General features: G+C 44.5%; 1 protein-coding gene across 1 annotated transcript in view; it reads left to right on the forward strand.

Moving 5' to 3' along the window:
- LOC110516746 (ryanodine receptor 2) overlaps window positions 1–19,238 on the forward strand; it is a 563,076-nt gene that overhangs the window by 358,774 nt on the left and 185,064 nt on the right. Inside the window, exons 32-38 of the mRNA XM_036960048.1 lie at window positions 3,278–3,392; window positions 4,925–5,085; window positions 5,407–5,566; window positions 9,913–9,999; window positions 13,889–14,115; window positions 15,782–16,006; window positions 17,354–17,933. Coding sequence (XP_036815943.1) covers window positions 3,278–3,392; window positions 4,925–5,085; window positions 5,407–5,566; window positions 9,913–9,999; window positions 13,889–14,115; window positions 15,782–16,006; window positions 17,354–17,933 — 1,555 coding nt within the window. The remainder of the gene's footprint in view (window positions 1–3,277; window positions 3,393–4,924; window positions 5,086–5,406; window positions 5,567–9,912; window positions 10,000–13,888; window positions 14,116–15,781; window positions 16,007–17,353; window positions 17,934–19,238) is intronic.

The raw sequence follows: 19,238 nt of genomic DNA on the forward strand, positions 1-19,238 counted from the left end.
ACCGCTATAGTTCAACAACCACAAAGACTACAACCAGGAGAAACCCTCCGTGTTAAAGCAGAGGTTTGTAGATTACAGTTAGGACCAGGGGTGTTTTCCCTGCAGGGACTCTATACCACCGCTACAGTTCAACAACCACAAAGACTACAACCAGGAGAAACCCTCCGCGTTAAAGCAGAGGTTTGTAGATTACAGTTAGGACCAGGGGGGTTTTCCCTGCAGGGACTCTATACCACCGCTACAGTTCAACAACCACAAAGACTACAACCAGGAGAAACCCTCCACGTTAAAGCAGAGGTTTGTAGATTACAGTTAGGACCAGGGGGGTTTTCCCTGCAGGGACTCTATACCACCGCTATAGTTCAACAACCACAAAGACTACAACCAGGAGAAACCCTCCGCGTTAAAGCAGAGGTTTGTAGATTACAGATAGGACCAGGGGGGTTTTCCCTGCAGGGACTCTATACCACCGCTACAGTTCAACAACCACAAAGACTACAACCAGGAGAAACCCTCCGTGTTAAAGCAGAGGTTTGTAGATTACAGTTAGGACCAGGGGGGTTTTCCCTGCAGGGACTCTATACCACCGCTATAGTTCAACAACCACAAAGACTACAACCAGGAGAAACCCTCCGCGTTAAAGCAGAGGTTTGTAGATTACAGTTAGGACCAGGGGTGTTTTCCCTGCAGGGACTCTATACCACCGCTACAGTTCAACAACCACAAAGACTACAACCAGGAGAAACCCTCCGTGTTAAAGCAGAGGTTTGTAGATTACAGTTAGGACCAGGGGTGTTTTCCCTGCAGGGACTCTATACCACCGCTAGAGTTCAACAACCACAAAGACTACAACCAGGAGAAACCCTCCGTGTTAAAGCAGAGGTTTGTAGATTACAGTTAGGACCAGGGGTGTTTTCCCTGCAGGGACTCTATACCACCGCTAGAGTTCAACAACCACAAAGACTACAGCCAGGAGAAACCCTCCGTGTTAAAGTAGAGGTTTGTAGATTACAGTTAGGACCAGGGAAAACTCTGGGTCCTAGTTATAGTCCATCACCTGCCTGCCTCTGTCCTTGGTCTCTCTGTCATACAAAGCTATATGTCAACCATTCTGTACCGAAGCTGTACAAGAGGAGTCTGTATTAGAGTCGAATGCAGGGACTCAATACCACCGCTATAGTTCAACATGTCTCAGCTATATTAACCCCATATATATATATATATATATATATATATATATATATACAGTGTTGAATTAACCCCATATAGTCTGTATTAGGCTCTGTCTCTTGCTGTCGGCTGGTTTGGGGTCAATTCCATTTAAATTCCAGTAAATTCAGGAAGCACAATTTATTTCCCATTACATTTATCTTCCAATGCTTTTCAATTAGGATTTAAAAACATTTGGTTTTCTTTTAGAATGGACTGGAATTTAAATGGCATTGACCCCAACCCTGGCTGTGCTCTGCTGTCTCTCTCTCTCTCTCTCCCTCTCTCTCTCTCTCCCTCTCTCCCTCTCTCTCTCTCTCTCTCCCTCTCTCTCTCCCTCTCTCTCTCTCTCCCTCTCTCTCTCCCTCTCTCTCTCTCTCCCTCTCTCTCTCCCTCTCTCTCTCTCTCTCTCTCTCTCCCTCTCTCTCTCCCTCTCTCTCTCTCCCTCTCTCTCCCTCCCTTTCTCTCTCTCTCTCTCTCTCCCTCTCTCTCTCTCCCTCTCTCTCTCTCTCCTCTCTCTCTCCCTCTCTCTCTCTCTCTCCCTCTCTCTCTCTCTATCTCCCTCTCTCTCTCTCCCTCTCCCTCTCCCTCTCCCTCTCCCTCTCCTGTCTCTCTGTCTCTCTGTCTCTCTGTCTCTCTGTCTCTCTCTCTGTCTCTCTGTCTCTCTGTCTCTCTGTCTCTCTGTGTCTCTCTCTGTCTCTCTCTGTGTATCTGTCGCTTTTTCTGTCTCTGTCTCTGTCTCTGTCTCTGTCTATGTCTCTCTCTCTGTCTCTCTTTCTGTCTCTCTCTGTCTCTCTCTCTGTCTATGTCTCTCTCTCTGTCTCTCTTTCTGTCTCTGTCTCTGTCTATGTCTCTGTCTATGTCTCTCTCTCTGTCTATGTCTCTCTCTCTGTCTCTCTTTCTGTCTCTGTCTCTCTTTCTGTCTCTCTCTGTCTCTCTCTCTGTCTATGTCTCTCTCTCTGTCTCTCTTTCTGTCTCTGTCTATCTTTCTGTCTCTCTCTGTCTCTGTCTCTGTCTATGTCTCTGTCTATGTCTCTCTCTCTGTCTCTCTTTCTGTCTCTGTCTCTCTTTATGTCTCTCTCTGTCTCTCTCTCTGTCTGTCTCTCTCTCTGTCTCTCTCTGTCTCTCTCTCTGTCTCTCTTTATGTCTCTCTCTCTGTCTCTGTCTCTCTCTCGACATTACAAATGTCATATTATATATATATATATATATATATATATATATATATATATATATATATACAGTGTTTTAACAATGTACAAATAGTTAAAGAACACAAGGGAAAATAAATAAGCATAAATATGGCTTGTATTTACAGTGGTGTTTGTTCTTCACTGGTTGCCCTTTTCTCGTGGCAACAGGTCACAAATCTTGCTGCTGTGATGGCACACTGTGGAATTTCACCCAGTAGATATGGGAGTTCATCAAAATTGGATTTGTTTTTGAATTCTTTGTGGATCTGTGTAATCTGAGGGAAATATGTCTCTCCAATATGGTCATACATTGGGCAGGAGGTTAGGAAGTGCAGCTCAGTTTCCACCTCATTTTGTGGGCAGTGAGCACATAGCTTGTCTTCTCTTGAGAGCCAGGTCTGTCTACGGGGGCCTTTCTCAATAGCAAGGCTATGCTCACTGAGTCTGTACATAGTCAAAGCTTTCCTTAATTTTGGGTCAGTCACAGTGGTCAGGTATTCTGCCGCTGTGTACTCTCTGTTTTGGGCCAAATAGCATTCTAGTTTGCTCTGTTTGTTTGCTAATTCTTTCCAATGTGTCAAGTAATTATCTTTTTGTTTTCTCATGATTTGGTTGGGTCTAATTGTGTTGCTGTCCTGGGGCTCTGTAGGGTGTGTTTGTGTTTGTGAACAGAGCCCCAGGACCAGCTTGCTTAGGGGACTCATCTCCAGGTTCATCTCTCTGTAGGTGATGGCTTTGTCTCTGTCTCTCTCCCTCTCTGTCTCTCTCTCTGTCTCTCTCTCTGTCTCTGTCTCTATCTCTGTGTCTCTCTGTGTGTCAGGTTCAGGTTGTTTTCAGAGTTGTAGTTATGTCTCTCTCTCCCTGTGTGTGTTTAGATTCATGTTGAAGAGGACCAAGCCAGAGTTTACCAGCAGTAACTCTTCGGCCCGTCTATCAGAGGAGGTGTTAGCTGATAGAGATGACCTTGACTTCTTCATGCAGACCTCCACTGTAAGAACATGTTGGATTGTCTCTGTTTGACGCTAGATACAGTATTTACACATCACCTGAATGATATCTTCCCGTGCTGTAACACAGACCGTTGATCGACAGCCATGTTTTGGTGCATTGTGTGTAAGAGTCAGTCAAAAGTAGCATGTCGTTACAATGTATTGGCCTCTTCCAATGTACTCCACATTTAATTCCTGAACAACAAGTGTCCTCGTCCTCTCCAGTCCAACTACTACTGGTTGTATATTTGTGTTTGTATTAACCTTATGTAAACCTATATAACCCTTTATAACCCTTTATAACCTTATATAACCCTTTACAACCCTATGTAAAGCTTTATAACCTAATATAACCTTATAAAACACTTTATAACCCTATGTAAAGCTTTATAACCTAATATAACCCTTTATAACCTCATATAACCCTTTATAACCCTTTATAACCTTATATAACCCTTTATAACCCTTTATAACTTCATATAACCCTATGTAACCTTATATAACCCTTTATAACCTTATATAACCTTTATAACCCTTTATAACCTCATATAACCCTATGTAACCTCAATATAACCCTATATAACCTCATATAACCCTATGTAACCTCTTTATAACCCCATGTAACCTTTTATAACCCAATATAACCCTTTATAACCTTATATAACCCTTTATAACTCAATATAAACTAATATAAACCTTTATAACCTCTTTATTACCCTATGTAACCCTTTATAACCTAATATAACCATGTATGACCCTTTAGTACCCTTTATAACCCTATGTAACCCGGCGTAACCTAATGTAACTATTTTTAACCGAATACAACCCTATATAATCAAATTTAACCCCACATAAGCCTTTATAACCCTATATAACCCTTTATAACCCTATATAACCCTTTATAACCTAAGATAACCCTAAATAACCATATATAACCCTTTATAACCCTATATAGCCCTTTATAACCCTTTATAACCTTATATAACCCTTCATAACCCTATATAACCCTTTATAACCCTATATAACCCTTTATAACCTTATATAACCCTTCATAACCCTTTATAACCCTATATAGCCCTTTATAGCCCTTTATAACCCTATGCAACCTTATATAACCCTTTATAACCCGATATAACCTTATATAACCCTTTATAACCCTGTATAACCTTATATAACCCTTTATAACCTTATGTAACCCTTTATAACCTTATATAACCCTATATAACCTTATATAACCCTTTATAACCCTTTATAACCTTATATAACCCTATATAACCTTATATTTTATATTTTATTTTTTTTATTTCACCTTTATTTAACCAGGTAGGCAAGTTGAGAACAAGTTCTCATTTACAATTGCGGCCTGGCCAATATAACCCTTTATAACCCTATATAACCTTATATAACCCTATATAGATTTATATAACCCTATATAACCCTTTATAACCCCATGTAACCTTATATAACCCTATATAACCTTATATAACCCTTTAAAACCTAATATAACCCTATATGTCCATGGTCTCTCCCCAGTACTACTACTCAGTGAGGATCTTCCCAGGTCAGGAGCCCAGCAGTGTGTGGGTTGGCTGGGTGACCTCTGACTTCCACCAGTACGACATGGCCTTCGACCTCCAAAAGGTCCGCACCGTCACCGTAACCCTGGGAGACGAGAAGGGCAAAGTTCACGAGAGGTCAGATATCTGGGGGTTCCTGGGGTCAAGCTGAGGACACATGCACGCACGCACCCACGTCACGCACGCACCCACGTCACACACACACACACACACACACACGGTCCTGTGTTCAGACTCAATCAGAACTGATACTCAAATATCCTGCTAGTCATACTCATTACTCATTACTCATACTATGCTTCTTATGCGGTTGAAATATTTTGAATTTCACATATCAAATGTTTCTTCTTTTATGGTTGTGGTTGTACTGTAAAACGATGATTGTGAAGTGTCTCTGTCTATAGCATCAGGCGTAGTAACTACTGTCTCTGTCTATAGCATCAAGCGTAGTAACTGCTACATGGTGTGGGCTGGAGAGAGTACGAGTCCTGGTCAGGGCCGGAACAACAACGGTCTGGAGATTGGATGTCTGGTGGACACAGTTAACGGACTGCTAACCTTCACTGCCAACGGGAAGGAGCTCAGCACGTACTACCAGGTGGAGACACAGCGCTGTCAACCTCCTATTGCTACATTGACATGATAGTCAGTGAGTCATTTAGCAGACGCTCTGATCCAGAGTCACTTACAGTTAGTGAGTCATTTAGCAGACAGTCTGATCCAGAGTCACTTACAGTCAGTGAGTCATTTAGCAGACGCTCTGATCCAGAGTCACTTACAGCCAGTGAGTCATTTAGCAGACGCTCTGATCCAGAGTCACTTACAGTTAGTGAGTCATTTAGCAGACGCTCTGATCCAGAGTCACTTACAGTCAGTGAGTCATTTAGCAGACGGTCTGATCCAGAGTCACTTACAGTCAGTGAGTCATTTAGCAGACGGTCTGATCCAGAGTCACTTACAGTTAGTGAGTCATTTAGCAGACGCTCTGATCCAGAGTCACTTACAGTCAGTGAGTCATTTAGCAGACGGTCTGATCCAGAGTCACTTACACTTGCCTTATGGCAAGGTGCTCCATCGTGCTGGAAAAGGCATTGTTAGTCACCAAACTGTTCCTGGATGGTTGGGAGAAGTTGCTCTCGGAGGATGTGTTGGTACCATTCATTATTCATGGCTGTGTTCTTAGGCAAAATTGTGAGTGAGCCCACTCCCTTGGCTGAGAAGCGACCCAACACATGAATGGTCTCAGGATGCTGTACTGTTGGCATGACACAGGACTGATGGTGGCGCTCACCTTGTCTTCTCCGGACAAGCTTTTTACCGGATGCCCCAAACAATCTGAAAGGAGATTCATCAGAGAAAACGACTTTACCCCAGTCCTCAGCAGTCCAATGCCTGTACCTTTTGCAGAATATCAGTCTGTCCCTGATGTTTTTCCTGGAGAGAAGAGGCTTCTTCTTTGCTGCCTTTCTTGACACCAGGCCATCCTCCAAATGTCTTCGCCTCACTGTGCGTGCAGATGCACTCACACCTTCCTGCTGCCATTCCTGAGCAAGCTCTGTACTGGTGGTGCCCCGATTCCAAGCACCACCCTCCTTTTGTAGCTTCCAGTCTGTTATTCAAACTCAATCAGCTTGACAGAGTGATCTCTAGCCTTGTCCTCATCAGCACTCACACCTGTGTTAACGAGAGAATCACTGACATGATGTCAGCTGGTCCTTTTGTGGCAGGGCTAAAATGCAGTGGAAATGTTTTTGGGGGATTCAGTTAATTTGCATGGCAAAGAGGGACTTTGCAATTAATTGTAATTCATCTGATCACTCTTCATAACATTCTGGAGTATATGCAAATTGCCATCATACAAACTGAGGCAGCAGACTTTGAGAAAATGTATATTTGTGTCATTCTCAAAACTTTTGGCCACGACTGTACAGATACGTGTTGACAATACTGACCATGTAGAGATACAGTTGAAGTCGCAAGTTTACATACACTTAGGTTGGAGTCATTAAAACTAGTTTACATACACTTAGGTTGGAGTCATTAAAACTTGTTTTTCAACCACTCCACAAATTTCTTGTTAACAAACTATAGTTTTGGCAAGTCGGTTAGGACATCTACTTTGTGCATGGCACAAGTAATTTTTCTAACAATTGTTTACAGACAGATGATTTCACTTATAATTCACTGTATCACAATTCCAGTGGGTCAAAAGTTTACATACACTAAGTTGACTGTGCCTTTAAACAGCTTGGAAAATTCCAGAAGACGATGTCATGGCTTTAGAAGCTTCTGATAAGCTAATTGGCATCATTTAAGTCAATAGGAGGTGTACTGTGAATGTGTTTCAAGGCCTACCTTCAAACTCAGTGCCTCTTTGCTTGACATCATAGGAAAATCAAAAGAAATCAGCCAAGAACTCAGAAAAAATACTGTAGACCTCCAAGTCTGGTTCATCCTTGGGAGCAATTTCCAAATGCCTGAAGGTACCACGTTCATCTGCACAAACAATAGTACGCAAGTATAAACACCATGGGACCACGCAGTCGTCATACCGCTCAGGGAGGAGACGCATTCTGTCTCCAAGATATGAACGTACTTTGGTGCGAAAAGTGCAAATCAATCTCAGAACAACAGAAAAAGGACCTTGTGAAGATGCTGGAGGAAACGGGTACAAAAGTATCTATATCCACAGTAAAATGAGTCCTATAAAAAGCCAGACTACGTTTTGCAACTGCACATGGGGACAAAGATCGTACTTTTTGGAGAAATGTACTCTGGTCTGATGAAACAAGAAATATAACTGTTTGGCCATAATGACCATCGTTATGTTTGGAAGAAAAAGGGGGAGACTTGCAAGCCGAAGAACACCTTCCCAACTGTGAAGCACGGGGGTGGCAGCATCATGTTGTGGGGGTGCTTTAATGCAAGAGGGACTGGTGCACTTCACAAAATAGATGGCATCATGAGGTAGGAAAATTATGTGGATATATTGAAGCAACATCTCAAGACATCAGTCAGGATGTTAAAGCTTTGCTGCAAATGGGTCTTCCAAATGGACAATGACCCCAAGCATACTTCCAAAGGAAAAATTGCTTAAGGACAACAAAGTCAAGGTATTGGAGTGGCCATCACAAAGCTCTGATCTCAATCCTATAGAACATTTGTGAGCAGAACTGAAAAAGTGTGTGCGAGCAAGGAGGCCGACAAACCTGATTCAGTTACACCAGCTCTGTCAGGAGGAATGGGCCAAAATTCTCCCAACTTATTGTGGGAAGCTTGTGGAAAGCTACCTGAAACATTTGACCAAAGTTAACCAATGTAAGGGCAATGCTACCAAATACTAATTGAGTGTATGTATAATTCTGACCCACTGGACATGTGATGAAAGTAATCAAATCTGAAATAAATTGTTCTCTCTACTATTATTCTGACATTTCACATTCTTAAAATAAAGTGGTGATCCTAACTGACCTAAGACAGGATTAAATATCAGGAATTGTGAAAAACTGAGTTTAAATGTATTTGGCTAAGGTGTATGTCAAATTCCGACTTCAACTGTATGTGTTGACAATGTTGACCGTGTGTACAGTACAAGTGAAAAGTTTGGACACCTATTCATTCAAGGGTTTTTCTTTATTTTACTATTCTCTACATTGTAGAATAATAGTGAAGACATCAAAACTATGAAATAACACATATGGAATCATGTAGTAACCAAAAAGGTGTTAAACAAATCAAAAATATATTTTATATTTGACATTCTTCAAAGTAGTCACCCTTTGCCTTAAAAACCTCTCTGGGATATTCGGGACGGTTGCGTCCCACCTCAACAACAGCCAGTGAAAGTGCAGGGCACCAAATTCAAAACAACAAAAATCTCATAATTAAGTTAAAATTCCTCAAGCATACAAGTATTTTACACCATTTTAAAGATAAACTTCTCGTTAGTCCAGCCACAGTGTCTGATTTCAAAAAGGCTTTACGGCGAAAGCACACCAAATTATTATGTTAGGTAAGCACCTAGTCACAGAAAAACACAGCCATTTTTCCAGCCAAAGAGAGGAGTGTCAAAAAGCAGAAATAGAGATAAAATGAATCACTAACCTTTGATGATCTTCATCAGATGACACTCATAGGACTTCATGTTACACAATACATGTATGTTTTGTTCGATAAAGTTCATATTTATATCCAAAAATCTTTGTTTACATTGGCGTGTTATGTTCAGTAGTTCCAAAACATCCAGTGATTTTGCAGAGAGCCACATCAATTTAGAGAAATACTCATTATAAATGTTGATGAAAATACAAGTGTAAAACATCGAACTTTAGATATATTTCTCCTTAATGCAACCGCTGTGTCAGATTTCAAAAAAGCTTTCCCGAAAAAGCATGCAATAATCCGAGTACAGTGCTCAGACAACAAAACAGCCAAACAGATATCCGCCATGTTGTGCAGTCAACAGAAGTCAAAAATAGCATTATAAACTTTCACTTATCTTTGATGATCTTCATCAGAATGCACTCCCAGGAATCCCAGTTCCACAATAAATGTTTGATTTGTTCGATGAAGTCCATCAATTTAAGGGCAATGCTACCAAATACTAATTGAGTGCATGTATACTTCTGACCCACTGGGAATGTGATGAAAGAAATCAAATCTGAAAGAAATTATTCTCTCTACTATTATTCTGACATTGGGCCCTGGTCAACAGTAGTGTTCTATATAGGGAATAGGTCCCTGGTCAACAGTAGTGTACTATATAGGGAATAGGGCTCTGGTCTAAAGTAGTGTTCTATATAGGGAATAGGGCTCTGGTCTAAAGTAGTGTTCTATATAGGGAATAGGGTTCTGGTCTAAAGTAGTGCTCTATATAGGGAATAGGGTGTGATTTATCCATGTCCTGTGTTTTAATAGCTGTGTCTCTGTGTTCCCTCTCTGCAGGTGGAGCCCAGTACCAAGCTGTTCCCTGCTGTGTTCGCTCAGGCCACCAGCCCCAGCATCTTTCAGTTTGAACTAGGACGTATTAAGGTGAGTTTGAGGGAGGAACAGGACACACTATTACGGCTCTGTACTGACAGGATGGAGAGTGGGCGTCTACACATAGGGCTCAGATATGGACTGCCTGGGAAAAGTCAACGTGGAGCTGTCTCTCTCCACTGGCTTTGGAAGGTTATGAGGTTTGTCTCTCTATGTAGGCCTCTGAATGGCTTTCTTTGGTCGGTGCACCACTGATGAGACCTCGGTGTGCTTCACGTACCTGTCTCTGCATCAGATCAGGTTCTTCTTAAAACCACACACTAAGGGAACGTCACCCACAAAGCTACTGTCTCTGTGGGACTCTGACCTCTACAGTAGCTCCAGGACTCTGACCTCTACAGTAGCTCCAGGACTCTTTCCTCTACAGTAGCTCCAGGACTCTTTCCTCTACAATAGCTCCAGGACTCTGACCTCTACAGTAGCTCCAGGACTCTGGCCTCTACAGTAGCTCCAGGACTCTGACCTCTACAGTAGCTCCAGGACTCTGACCTCTACAGTAGATCCATGACTCTGGCCTCTACATTAGCTCCAGGACTCTGATCTCTACAGTAGCTCCAGGACTCTGACCTCTACAGTAGCTCCAGGACTCTGACCTCTACAGTAGCTTCAGGACTCTTTCCTCTACAGTAGCTCCAGGACTCTTTCCTCTACAGTAGCTCCAGGACTCTGACCTCTACAGTAGCTCCAGGACTCTGGCCTCTACAGTAGCTCCAGGACTCTGACCTCTACAGTAGCTCCAGGACTCTGACCTCTACAGTAGATCCATGACTCTGGCCTCTACATTAGCTCCAGGACTCTGATCTCTACAGTAGCTCCAGGACTCTGACCTCTACAGTAGATCCATGACTCTGGCCTCTACAGTAGCTCCAGGACTCTGATCTCTACAGTAGCTCCAGGACTCTGACCTCTACAGTAGCTCCAGGACTCTGATCTCTACAGTAGCTCCAGGACTCTGACCTCTACAGTATATCCAGGACTCTGACCTCTACAGTAGCTCCAGGACTCTGGCCTCTACAGTAGCTCCAGGACTCTGACCTCTACAGTAGCTCCAGGACTCTGATCTCTAAAGTAGCTCCAGGACTCTGACCTCTACAGTAGCTCCAGGACTCTGACCTCTACAGTAGCTCCAGGACTCTGATCTCTACAGTAGCTCCAGGACACTGACCTCTACAGTATATCCAGGACTCTGACCTCTACAGTAGCTCCAGGACTCTGATCTCTACAGTAGCTCCAGGACTCTGACCTCTACAGTAGCTCCAGGACTCTGACCTCTACAGTAGCTCCAGGACTCTGACCTCTACAGTAGCTCCAGGACTCTGATCTCTACAGTAGCTCCAGGACACTGACCTCTACAGTAGCTCCAGGACTCTTTCCTCTACAGTAGCTCCAGGACTCTGACCTCTACAGTAGCTCCAGGACTCTGGCCTCTACAGTAGCTCCAGGACTCTGACCTCTACAGTAGCTCCAGGACTCTGACCTCTACAGTAGATCCATGACTCTGGCCTCTACATTAGCTCCAGGACTCTGATCTCTACAGTAGCTCCAGGACTCTGACCTCTACAGTAGATCCATGACTCTGGCCTCTACAGTAGCTCCAGGACTCTGATCTCTACAGTAGCTCCAGGACTCTGACCTCTACAGTAGCTCCAGGACTCTGATCTCTACAGTAGCTCCAGGACTCTGACCTCTACAGTATATCCAGGACTCTGACCTCTACAGTAGCTCCAGGACTCTGGCCTCTACAGTAGCTCCAGGACTCTGACCTCTACAGTAGCTCCAGGACTCTGATCTCTAAAGTAGCTCCAGGACTCTGACCTCTACAGTAGCTCCAGGACTCTGACCTCTACAGTAGCTCCAGGACTCTGATCTCTACAGTAGCTCCAGGACACTGACCTCTACAGTATATCCAGGACTCTGACCTCTACAGTAGCTCCAGGACTCTGATCTCTACAGTAGCTCCAGGACTCTGACCTCTACAGTAGCTCCAGGACTCTGACCTCTACAGTAGCTCCAGGACTCTGACCTCTACAGTAGTTCCAGGACTCTGATCTCTACAGTAGCTCCAGGACTCTGACCTCTACAGTAGCTCCAGGACTCTGACCTCTACAGTAGCTTCAGGACTCTTTCCTCTACAGTAGCTCCAGGACTCTTTCCTCTACAGTAGCTCCAGGACTCTGACCTCTACAGTAGCTCCAGGACTCTGGCCTCTACAGTAGCTCCAGGACTCTGACCTCTACAGTAGCTCCAGGACTCTGACCTCTACAGTAGATCCATGACTCTGGCCTCTACATTAGCTCCAGGACTCTGATCTCTACAGTAGCTCCAGGACTCTGACCTCTACAGTAGATCCATGACTCTGGCCTCTACAGTAGCTCCAGGACTCTGATCTCTACAGTAGCTCCAGGACTCTGACCTCTACAGTAGCTCCAGGACTCTGATCTCTACAGTAGCTCCAGGACTCTGACCTCTACAGTATATCCAGGACTCTGACCTCTACAGTAGCTCCAGGACTCTGGCCTCTACAGTAGCTCCAGGACTCTGACCTCTACAGTAGCTCCAGGACTCTGATCTCTAAAGTAGCTCCAGGACTCTGACCTCTACAGTAGCTCCAGGACTCTGACCTCTACAGTAGCTCCAGGACTCTGATCTCTACAGTAGCTCCAGGACACTGACCTCTACAGTATATCCAGGACTCTGACCTCTACAGTAGCTCCAGGACTCTGATCTCTACAGTAGCTCCAGGACTCTGACCTCTACAGTAGCTCCAGGACTCTGACCTCTACAGTAGCTCCAGGACTCTGACCTCTACAGTAGCTCCAGGACTCTGATCTCTACAGTAGCTCCAGGACACTGACCTCTACAGTATATCCAGGACTCTGACCTCTACAGTAGCTCCAGGACTCTGATCTCTACAGTAGCTCCAGGACTCTGACCTCTACAGTAGCTCCAGGACTCTGACCTCTACAGTAGATCCAGGACTCTGACCTCTACAGTATATCCAGGACTCTGACCTCTACAGTATATCCAAGACTCTGACCTCTACAGTAGCTCCAGGACTCTGATCTCTACAGTAGCTCCAGGACTCTGACCTCTACAGTATATCCAGGACTCTGACCTCTACAGTAGCTCCAGGACTCTGACCTCTACAGTAGCTCCAGGACTCTGACCTCTACAGTAGCTCCAGGACTCTGACCTCTACAGTAGCTCCAGGACTCTGACCTCTACAGTATATCCAGGACTCTGACCTCTACAGTATATCCAGGACTCTGACCTCTACAGTATATCCAGGACTCTGACCTCTACAGTATATCCAGGACTCTGACCTCTACAGTATATCCAGGACTCTGACCTCTACAGTATATCCAGGACTCTGACCTCTACAGTATATCCAGGACTCTGACCTCTACAGTATATCCAGGACTCTGACCTCTACAGTAGCTCCAGGACTCTGACCTCTACAGTATATCCAGGACTCTGACCTCTACAGTATATCCAGGACTCTGACCTCTACAGTATATCCAATACTCTGACCTCTACAGTATATCCAGGACTCTGACCTCTATAGTAGCTCCAGGACTGTAAAGCCTGTTGTATGTTTCAATCCAAGTATTTATTTATATGTTTGATTTATTTTTAAATGTCACGCAAAAAAATAGATCACCACTTTTTGTAGGAGGTACAGTTATGTAAAGCCGTAGTTTGACCTTTGAAAGAGTGATGAAGTGAATTATGTCCCTAACCCACAATCCTCCATTACTTTCTCCATCAGAATATCATGCCCCTGTCAGCGGGACTGTTTAAGAGTGAGAGGAGGAACTCCTGTCCCCTCCCCTCACCTCCCAGAACCTAACCCTAACCCTGTCTGTTTCTATGTCACTAGAACGTCATGCCCCTGTCAGCGGGACTGTTTAAGAGTGAGAGGAGGAACTCCTGTCCCCAGTGTCCTCCCAGGCTGCATGTCCAGTTCCTGACCCCGGTGCTGTGGAGCAGGGTACCCAACCACTTCCTCAAGGTGGACGTATCCCGGGTCAACGACCGCCATGGCTGGCTGGTCACCTGCTCTGAACCGCTCCAGTTCATGTCCCTGCATATACCTGAGGAGAACAGGTGATGACCCTGCCCTGTCCCACTCGTCAGGAGTGAGGAAGGGCTTTAAATATAGCACAACAATATCTGTCAATTTAACTACCTATAGATTATAGATTATAGATTTTTAAATGTCTTATTAGAAATTAGTGCAGCGGTTAACGATTGCAGAGAAGGGGAACGATAGCAGAAAGGGGAACGATAGCAGAGAAGGGGAACGATAGCAGAGAAGGGGAACGGTAGCAGAGAAGGGGAACGATAGCAGAAAAGGGGAACGATAGCAGAGAAGGGGAACGATAGCAGAGAAGGGGAACGATAGCAGAGAAGGGGAACGGTAGCAGAAAAGGGGAACGATAGCAGAAAAGGGGAACGATAGCAGAACAGGGGAACGATAGCAGAAAAGGTGAACGATAGCAGATCAGGGGAACGATAGCAGAGAAGGGGAACGATAGCAGAGAAGGGGAACGATAGCAGAAAAGGGAACGATAGCAGAAAAGGGATCGATAGCAGAAAAGGGAACGATAGCAGAAAAGGGAACGATAGCAGAGAAGGGGAACGATAGCAGAAAAGGGGAACGGTAGCAGAACAGGGGAACGATAGCAGAAAAGGGGAACGATAGCAGAAAAGGGGAACGATAGCAGAAAAGGGGAACGATAGCAGAACAGGGGAACGATAGCAGAGAAGGTGAACGATAGCAGAGAAGGTGAACGATAGCAGAGAAGGGGAACGATAGCAGAGAAGGGGAACGATAGCAGAGAAGGGGAACGATAGCAGAAAAAGGGAACGATAGCAGAAAAGGGGAACGATAGCAGAAAAGGGGAACGATAGCAGAGAAGGGGAACAATAGCAGAGAAGGGGAACGATAGCAGAAAAGGGGAACGATAGCAGAAAAGGGGAACGATAGCAGAGAAGGGGAACGATAGCAGAGAAAGGGAGTGATAGCTTAAAAGGGGAGTGATAGCAGAAAAGGGAAACGATAGCAGAAAAGGGGAACGATAGCTGAGAGGGTGAACGATAGCAGAAAAGGTGAACGATAGCAGAGAAGGTGAACGATAGCAGAAAAGGGGAACGATAGCAGAAAAGTGGAACGATAGCAGAAAAAGGGAACGATAGCAGAAAAGGTGAACGATAGCAGAACGTAATGTATGAGAAGCAATAAAATGTTGTTGCAATCAGGAAGTTCCTCACTAAGGTGTATGTCAGTTTAACCTTCTGTGTCTCACTCCTCCTCTTCATCCTCCTCCTCCTCTACCGACCCCCTCATCCTACTCTACCGACCCCCTCCTCCTCCTCCTCCTCCTCTTCCTCTACCGCGCCCCTTCATTCTCCCCTCCTCCTCTACCTCTCTCCTCCTCCCCCTCCTCCGCCTCCTCTACCTCTCCCCCTCCCCCTCTTCCTCTACCTCTCTCTTCCTCCCCCTCCTCCTCCTCTACCTCTCCTCCTCCTCCTCCTCTACCTCTCCCCCTCTTCCTCCTCCTCCTTCTCCTCTTCCTCCTCCACCTCCCCCTTGTCATCCTCCTCCCCCTACTCTTCCTCCTCCTCATATTCCTCCTCCTTTTCCTCCTCTTCCTCCCCCTTGTCATCTTCCTCCTCTTCCTCCTCCCCTTGTCATCTTTCTTCCCCTCCTCGTCCTCCTGCCCCTCTCCTCCTCTTCCTCCTCTCTCCTCCTCCTCCTCCTCCTCCCCAGGTCAGTTGATATCTTGGAGTTGACTGAGCAGAAGGATCTGTTGAAGTTCCACTACCATACTCTGAGGTTGTACTCTGCTGTGTGCGCTCTGGGGAACAACCGTGTGGCCCACGCCCTCTGCTCCCACGCCGACGAGGCACAGCTGCTCTACGCCATAGAGAACAAGTACATGCCTGGTCTCCTCAGGACTGGATACTACGACCTGCTCATAGACATCCACCTCAGGTAGCTAGCCCACAGGTTAGAGAGTTGGGCCAGGAACCGGAATGTTGCTAGTTTTTCAGTTTTTGCCTAAAATTACATACCCATATCTAACTGCCTGTAGCTCAGGACCTGAAGCAAGGATATGCATATTCTTGGAACCGTTTGAAAGGAAACACTTAAAAGTTTTTGGAAATGTGAAATGAATGTAGGATAATATAACACATTAGATCTGGTATAACATAATACAAAGAAAGAAACAACCGTTCTATTTTTTATTTTACATCATCTCTGAAATGCAAGAGAAAGGCCATAATGCATTATTCCAGCCCAGATGCAATTTAGATGTTGGCTACTAGATGGCAGCAGTGTATGTGCAAAGGTTTAGACTGATCCAATGAACCATTGCATTTCTGTTCAAAATTCTGTATCAAGACTGCCCAAATGTGCCTAATTGGTTTATTAATACATTTTAAACGTCATAACTGTGCACTCTCCTCAAACAATAGCATGGTATGATTTCCCTGTAATAGCTGATGTAAATTGGACAGTGCAGTTAGATTAACAAGAATTGAATCTTTCTACCCATATCAGATATGTCTATGTCCTGGGAAATGTTCTTATTACTTACAACCTCATGCTAATCGCATTAGCCTATGTTAGCTCAACCTCATGCCAATCACATTAGCCTATGTTAGTTCAACCTCATGCTAATCACATTAGCCTATGTTAGTTCAACCTCATGCTAATCACATTAGCCTATGTTAGTTCAACCTCATGCTAATCACATTAGCCTATGTTAGTTCAACCTCATGCTAATCACATTAGCCTATGTTAGCTCAACCTCATGCTAATCACATTAGCCTACGTTAGTTCAACCTCATGCTAATCACATTAGCCTACGTTAGTTCAACCTCATGCTAATCACATTAGCCTACGTTAGCTCAACCTCATGCTAATCACATTAGCCTACGTTAGTTCAACCTCATGCTAATCACATTAGCCTACGTTAGTTCAACCTCATGCTAATCGCATTAGCCTACGTTAGTTCAACCTCATGCTAATCACATTAGCCTACGTTAGTTCAACCTCATGCTAATCGCATTAGCCTACGTTAGCTCAACCGTCCGGTGGGGGGGGCACCGATCTGTAGAGATCCTTATTAAGTCCCGGTTGATGAAAAAATGGATACTGAACTGGCTACAGGTGGGCTGCTGGTGTCAGATCTACCACTGTGCCCTTGAGCAAGGCACTTACCCACCACAACATGCTCTACATCCAGGGGTTCTTCTCATAGTGTGGGGGTAAAAAACAGAGGATTCATTTCTGTTCTAACCAAATGGACAATAAACCGATTTCTTCTATCCTCAGTACCTATGCAACGGCTCGTCTCATGATGAACAATGAATACATCGTCCCCATGACGGACGAGACCAAGTCCATCACTCTGTTCCCCGACGAGACCAAGAAGCACGGCCTGCCGGGGATCGGCCTGAGCACCTCTCTCCGCCCCAGAATGCACTTCTCCTCCCCCTCCTTCATCTGCAGCGGAGCCGACTGCTTCCAGTTCAGCCCCGAGTTTCCCCTGGACGTCCTGAAGACCAAGACCATAGAGATGCTGACGGAGGCGGTGAGCGAGGGGAGTCTACACGTCAGAGATCCTATAGGGGGCAGCACCGAGTTCCTGTTCGTTCCTCTCATTAAGTTGTTCTATACCTTACTGATCATGGGAGTGTTCCATAACGGAGACCTGAAGAACATTCTACAGCTGATAGAACCCAGCGTGTTCTCAGAGGGAGGGGACACGCCCGCGGACACGCCCACGGACACGCCCGAGAGTGATGTCACTAAGGGAGGAAGAGGAGGGGAGGGGCCTGGAGGAGAGGAGAGGACAGGGAAGGTGCCTAAAGGACTGCTCCAGATGAAACTCCCAGAGCCTGTCAAACTGCAGGTACGTAAAACACACTGGACATGATATTTGCAAATCAAATCAAATGGTATTTTGTATATTACAACCGGTTTTTCACCTTACAGTGAAATGCTGACTTACAAGCCCTTAACCAACAATGCAGTTTTAATAAAAATAGTTAAATAATAGTTATAATAGTAATTAATAGTTAAAGTGACTATGCATAGATAATAAACAGAGTGTACATGTAGGTAGAGGTAAAGTGACTATTCATAGATAATAAACAGAGTGTACATGTAGGTAGAGGTAAAGTGACTATTCATAGATAATAACAGAGAGTACATGTAGGTAGAGGTAAAGTGACTATTCATAGATAATAAACAGAGTGTACATGTAGGTAGAGGAAAAGTGACTATGCATAGATAATAAACAGAGTGTACATGTAGGTAGAGGTAAAGTGACTATTCATAGATAATAACAGAGTGTACATGTAGGTAGAGGTAAAGTGACTATGCATAGATAATAACAGAGAGTACATGTAGGTAGAGGTAAAGTGACTATTCATAGATAATAACAGAGAGTACATGTAGGTAGAGGTAAAGTGACTATGCATAGATAATAAACAGAGAGTAGCAGCAGGGTAAAAGAGGGGTCTGGGTATTCCAGGGGGCACCGGTTAGTTGAGGTAATATGTACATGTAGGTAGAGGTAAAGTGACTATGCATAGATAATAACAGAGAGTAGCAGCAGGGTAAAAGAGGGGTCTGGGTATTCCAGGGGGCACCGGTTAGTTGAGGTAATATGTACATGTAGGTAGAGGTAAAGTGACTATGCATAGATAATAAACAGAGAGTAGCAGCAGGGTAAAAGAGGGGTCTGGGTATTCCAGGGGGCACCGGTTAGTTGAGGTAATATGTACATGTAGGTAGAGGTAAAGTGACTATGCATAGATGATAAACAGAGAGTAGCAGCAGGGTAAAAGAGGGGTCTGGGTATTCCAGGGGGCACCGGTTAGTTGAGGTAGTATGTACATGTAGGTAGAGGTAAAGTGACTATGCATAGATAATAAACAGAGTGTACATGTAGGTAGAGGTAAAGTGACTATGCATAGATAATAAACAGAGTGTACATGTAGGTAGAGGTAAAGTGACTATGCATAGATAATAAACAGAGTGTACATGTAGGTAGAGGTAAAGAGACTATGCATAGATAATAACAGAGTGTACATGTAGGTAGAGGTAAAGTGACTATGCATAGATAATAAACAGAGTGTACATGTAGGTAGAGGTAAAGTGACTATTCATAGATAATAAACAGAGAGTAGCAGAGGTGTGGAGAGGGGGGAAC

This window comes from Oncorhynchus mykiss, chromosome 23 (assembly GCF_013265735.2).
Source record: "Oncorhynchus mykiss isolate Arlee chromosome 23, USDA_OmykA_1.1, whole genome shotgun sequence".
NCBI lineage: Eukaryota > Metazoa > Chordata > Actinopteri > Salmoniformes > Salmonidae > Oncorhynchus > Oncorhynchus mykiss.